The sequence below is a fragment of the Seriola lalandi genome, unplaced genomic scaffold (genome assembly GCF_002814215.2).
Source record: "Seriola lalandi dorsalis isolate HSWRI2012SDOR001 ecotype SW California unplaced genomic scaffold, Sedor1 jcf7180002054568, whole genome shotgun sequence".
NCBI lineage: Eukaryota > Metazoa > Chordata > Actinopteri > Carangiformes > Carangidae > Seriola > Seriola lalandi.
The window spans coordinates 768,515-774,537 of record NW_019525121.1 but is presented as its reverse complement, the minus strand read 5'-3'; the positions used below and the strand labels follow the sequence as shown (position 1 = coordinate 774,537).

The window sequence follows — 6,023 nt, the reverse complement described above, 5'->3', positions numbered from 1 at the left end:
GGCAGAGAGAGTCATCATCATAATTACCATTGACAATAATGTCAATAATCTTCAAAACCTCTATCATAGCCAGTATTGTTGGTGCTGTTATATCTTGAAGAATTTATTGGAGATTAAGCATCCCAGACAAGCAAGCAAGCAAACAAGAGTCTGACCATATTGATGTCATTATTGATGTCAGTGAATGAACTGTGTCCAGTCCTGTTGCATGTCAAGTAAACTGTTTTACTTTTAGTATTTTGCAGATGAAGCCCTCACATACTGACACAGAGTAATAAAGCATGTCAGACTGTGGATTTTGAGACTTCATTTCATTGCATTCTTATTGATTCCATATTGATTAAGTCATTGTTGTCATCATAATCATCTTCAGTATGTCAGATCAATACCATTAGCCTTACCATGAGTCATAATCAGCATCATTATTTAATGTCATCACAGCTGCTAAATACCATTTTCATCAGCGACAATTAGAATAATCTCGGGCTATAAACTAACACTTTATAATCTGTAATTGGTTTACTTTTTATTACTTTTCATTGATTAATTGTTTACTCTATGAGATGTGAGAAAAAGAATTTCCCGGATTGCAAGGTGACATTGTCAGATTGATTGTTTTTCATGGCAAACAGCCCAAAACCTAAATATATTAGATAGAAACCACTTGGGCATGAAAGTGATTTATAAACATAGTCCATTTACCATATGAGAAGCTGAAACCAGAGGATATTTATCATTTTTGCTTGATAAATTACCTAAATGATTATTTGATTTTGTAGATCAATTTACAAATAAAACAAATCAACTAACTGTTTCACCATTAGATTCATCACAGCTTTGTTATCTCTGTTGTCAAAAATACCACCACTACTACTCACCTGCCATCATGCCATAGGTGGCTTGCTGGTTGCTGTAGTGACAGGGGGTGACAGGATAATGTAGGCTCGGGGGGCTGTTGCCAAGAGCGTTGCCGAGGGAGGAGGTGGACAGGTGCATGTGGGAGCGCTTGGAAGTCTGACCCAGGGACAGACCTGAGGATACTGACGGGGACAAATGTGGTTACAGTCTGAGCAGATGACAAACGATGAGCCAACCAAAAACTGCAGAGACGTGCCAGTTAGGACCTGAGTAGTCGAGACTATGATCCAGACTGTTAGGTTTTTAAATTGGAACTGCTGATCGCAGCTGTTACACTAGAACAAGTGGGTTTTTAAAGAATTGTCCATGGAAGTGTGACATAACTGTTCTCGCTCACACAAAAACTTTCTTCTATAGACAAAGAATGTCTTTATTGGGCTTCGTCATATCAGACTGTAAAAGAGAGACAGAGAGAGAGAGAGAGAGAGAGATGACACTCATGGCTAATATGTGAGTTTTCACCATGGCCAATATTACACAATATGTCAGGGAGGGGACTGTATGAACAGGGAAATTTGAGCAGATTCATATTTTAAACGAGACACTGAGGAGAAATGCTGTTTACTGTTGAATCTGATCTTGGTACAGGTTTGAACCTATAAAGAAGAAATCAAAACATGCATTTAAAGCAAGGGAAATCAACCTTGAGATGGTTTTGAACTGTTCGATTCATTATGACACCGATTCCGAGCTAGAGGATGACTTCTCTTTAAAGACTCAGCAATAAAAGCCATTGAGAATGCCCCTCTTTGCCAAGTGTATTTAAATATAGCTGAATATTGTTCTGGTCGTGTCCTCCGCTAATTACATAATTATTCATGTATTCATCTTTTTATGCAGCTTGGCGTTCACTCCAAGCACTAATGCATTCATGCTGGTGTAGTTGAGCTGGTACAGTGCCGCTGACAGACATGTACAGACAGTTCCTATGTTTTCCTGTGTCATGTGTTATGATTTGACCAAGAATTATGAGGCTGTCTTAAAAAAAATACTGCACCAATGAGGGCAATCCGTAATTGTGAATTTTACTTATATCATTATTACAAATTGTATTTATGTTAGATGACCACATTGCACCTTCCATCTATAGACCCGTTGGAAGATAAATAACTACAGTATAGGGGTGAAAAAAATCATTTTACATGTTGCTGCTAGAGACGTAGTGTATGCTTAATGTTCTGCACAATCTAATCCAGTCCATCTTGAACACTAACAATCAGCAGCCACTAAAATCTCCAGGAAGTTTTCTCTGCAATGCTCCGTGGAGAAAAAGACCTCAGGGATTTTGTCATACTGATAACATATCCTCATTGTAATTATCCACTGAGTAGAGACAGCTGGGCCAACCCAGCTGATTAGATGCATTTAAATAATTTGGATTGGATTTGAATAAATGTATTTTTCAATTCAATTCATCCTCCCCATTGCCTGAGAGCACGACTGTGCCTCCATAAGGAGGCATCAGCAGATCAATTATAGGTCTATAGGAGCAACTTGTCGACATGACTCACCTGGCACACCCAAAGAACTTCCTATATATTCAATAGTGTACTCACTGTCAGTACCAGCAAATCCCTGCAGAATGCGCTTATCTATGCTCTGTCACAGCAGGAAAAGGCACAATGCCAATACCCTCTTTTCTCACAGGTTGAAGTGTTAGACTGAAGTAATTGCTGGAGGCCTGTACTCCCTGCAACTGGGATCTAACATCGAGACAACAATATGTGGGATATGGTCCATATCACTGAGGAACTATGAGTTTCCATTCTCCACCAATTTTGTGCATAACAAATTATCGAAAGGGAGCACATACATACACACACTTCACATTACAGGACAGAAGACCCTGAGAGCCCTGCTTACCTGCAGAAACCATGCTGTGTGCATGGGAGGTGGTTGGTAGGCAGTCACTGGTAGAGGCATGGTGCATGAGGATTGGCAAAGCTGACTCTCCTGCCAGTGGGGTGAAAGAGTCGGCGCTGAACGCCTGACATGCCATTGTTCTCTGGCCGCTCACACTCAGCTGATCCCAATGGTACACTGAAGTCTGATGTGGTCCCTCGAACGATTTCCTGTCTTCGCTTGCTTTCTCTTGCTTTATTTGGTCTTTTCTCCCATTGCTGCTTTGCTTGTGCTTTGTCTTCTTTTCAAGTCTGTTGAAATCTGTTCCCTTCCCTTCCTTTCTTGTGTCTTGTTATGTGTAGTCTTACTTTGTCTTTTGTCTCATCCTCTTTGGCCTTCCTTTGTTCTACCTCGTCTCACCACGTCTTGTCTTCTTTCACCCCTTGTATCTTCTTCTTTCCTTGTCCTTCTCTGTCTGGCTCAGTAAAGCATACTTCTCTCTTCAGTCTCTTGGGAAGGATAACCTGACTGAAATGGATGTCAGCACTTCAGCCTGAACTTTTCACAGTTTTTGGCATGACTACACATTCAGCTCGAAGATGATAGTGATGAGCCTCAGGTTTCTATCACTGGTATATCTGCTCAAAGATGTTTCTCACCTACTATTAGGGCCTCTTGCATCTCCCCGTCTCCTTTCTAGTAGATATGCAGGTAAGCCAGTGTGTCATACCCTCAGCTTTTCGCCGCCCTTGTCTATTGCAGGTATTTATATCCCACCCATGCACAACTAACCACCCCTCTCTCAACCTATGAGGCCCCCTGTTTCCTATCGAGCTGCTCACCCCCACCTACCAATCCCATGTCCGTGCTGTTATTACTTGTGTTTGTCCTTACCTGCGTTCTTCTCATCCCGCTTCCAAATCCAGGATTAGGGTACGGAGCGGCTGAGAAACCCGATCCCCTCCTCTCCTCTTGCTATCTCTCCGTACCTCTCCCTGATTACAGGATTGCGCCGTAGAAGCAATGGGAAAGTAAAGTGAATGCTTTAATCGTGTCATACTAATTGTTCTTCATTGTTTTGCATGTGTGTATCCAAAACCAGTGCTCAGAAAATGCAACTTGGAGAAACACAGCGCTCATACCGCAGATAGCGAAATGCCTTGCAGCAGCTTTTAGGTGTGAATCGGATGCTTTTTGTGCGGATTGACCCAGCTTGACCTGAAGGTGAGGAGCACGGCTTTAACCCTATCCTATTTAGCCCACAAGCAGAAACTCCTGTCACATTATCTCAGAGTGAGCGCAAAAAAAGGTTACCATTGTTTCAGTATGGTGTCCATATTGTGTCAAACTCAAAGTGCTTCAGGTAAAGACAACAGGTCTCATCAGGGAGGATGAAGGTTAATCTGAAGAGCGTGGCCACCATGTGCACTCTGTTGTGTCTGTTTGTGTTTGTATTTATCCTGGGCTCTGCTTCACTATTGTTGATGTAGGTGGGCAGCAGGTGGAAAATAGCTTGTGGGTGGCAGGCACGACTCGACTTGCTTAAGCGCATAGTGTAAATTTGGACTGGATGAACTTAGCCCTTTTGGTGAATGTTTCTCTTCAACATGAATTTTAATCTTATCTTATCTTATCTTATCTTAAATGTTGGCATGTTACCAACTTAATTCTTTCACTCGACTGTAGGGTAAAAATATACTATATATATGTATATATAGAATATTGGAAGAATCTCGAAATTCTCTCAAAGTCTGTTAATTGTGCTTTGCGTGTACCATATTTGTTGGCATTAAAATCCACATTTAAATTCAAATGCTACAGACATGGAGTAATTTCTTTTCCAATCCCCTTTCACTATGCAACCTTGATAGATGTGAATCTTAAAACAGACGCTTGATTAAAAAGACTCAATGAGATAATGAAAGCCATTATGACAAATAGCAAAGCAAATCCAAATGGACTTTGAAAAACCGCATTTCACCCATTTCAAGGCTGGAAATAAACAGAAAATAAATCCATAATATTAAGGAGACAGCTGAATATAATGCTGAAAAAAACATGAAGAAAAAAATCTCACCAACACAAGTATCAACCTTAAAATACTTTTCTCTCTTCTTTGATTTCAGCCAGCAACTCCCACTCGGGCTAAAGACCATCTTCCCAGCTGGTGAATGCAGGCTGAGACTGAACCACCTCTGTTTAATATCAATCTGTATGCTACTGTAAATCTCACAAAACATTCAACAACAATTTTATAACAGATATATCCCAGTCTTTAAACATTTCTAAATAACAAATAACGGGGAGATGTGTTCTGTAATGCTTCATTTTGCTACATACAAGCACATGAAATGTTTTTGCTTGTTGTCATTATAAATATTAAGTTATAATGGAGATACAGTCCTGTGATGATCTAAATTCTGTTTCTGAGGTGACTCAACTGCAGTTTTGCACTGCAGTGTTTGGAGAACTTATAATATATTGAATTTTGATGTTTAGAAAATATTAGTCAATGGAAGGTTCAAGGATCTTCAAACCTGTGAGGACTGCAGGGCGAGTAAAAAGAAAAGATAATCAAAGGGCGAGGGAATGGAAAAGGCAAACCTTTCCCATGGATAGACAAGTAGACACACACACACACACACACACACACACACACATATGCACATAAAGAGCCTAAACTTAATTAGTGAAAAGACTATGAGTCAAAGGGTTTCTCTTAAAGCACCTGTCCTAGATCCCCCTCCTCCCTCCCCTTCACCCCCACTTCCAACCCCCCTCCACACACACACACACACACACACACACACACACACACACACACACACACACACACACATAAATACAATGCTCCAATTTTCACATAGACTATTAGTCTAATCTCTCATACAAGTAATAAAAACATGTAGTAACAAGCACAAAAAAAAGAAGTAGGAAGACACAGAGATACAAACAAACACACACACACACACACACACACACACGCCAAAGACCACAGATCCATCCACCGGTGCAGTGGGAACAGAGTGGGGTGACACATTCTCACAGGTATCACATCCGTATGTACAGTGTACCAGGTGGACTGTGTGTATTTGCATGCGACCCTGTGCATGTGAGAGAGAGAGAGAGAGAGAGAGAGAGAGTGTCGAAAATGAGATGGCACATCTCAGGTGGCTAATCCTGATGTGTATTAAACTTGGCAACATGTTTGTGTATGTCAGTCTGTGTGTGTGTGTGTGTGTGTGTGTGTGTGTGTGTGTGTG

The 6,023-nt window shown here is 40.9% G+C and overlaps 1 protein-coding gene across 2 annotated transcripts in view; it reads right to left on the bottom strand.

Annotated features, from left to right (window-relative positions):
• Positions 1-2,917, bottom strand: part of pou1f1 (POU class 1 homeobox 1) — a 9,814-nt gene extending 6,897 nt beyond the window's left edge. For both annotated transcript variants that reach the window (XM_087176752.1, XM_023416688.2), the window contains exons 1-2: positions 2,782-2,917; positions 879-1,040 (exon numbers count right to left, since the gene is read on the bottom strand). In XM_087176752.1, coding sequence (XP_087032878.1) covers positions 879-1,040; positions 2,782-2,917 — 298 coding nt within the window. The remainder of the gene's footprint in view (positions 1-878; positions 1,041-2,781) is intronic.
• Positions 2,918-6,023: the final 3,106 nt, after the last annotated feature.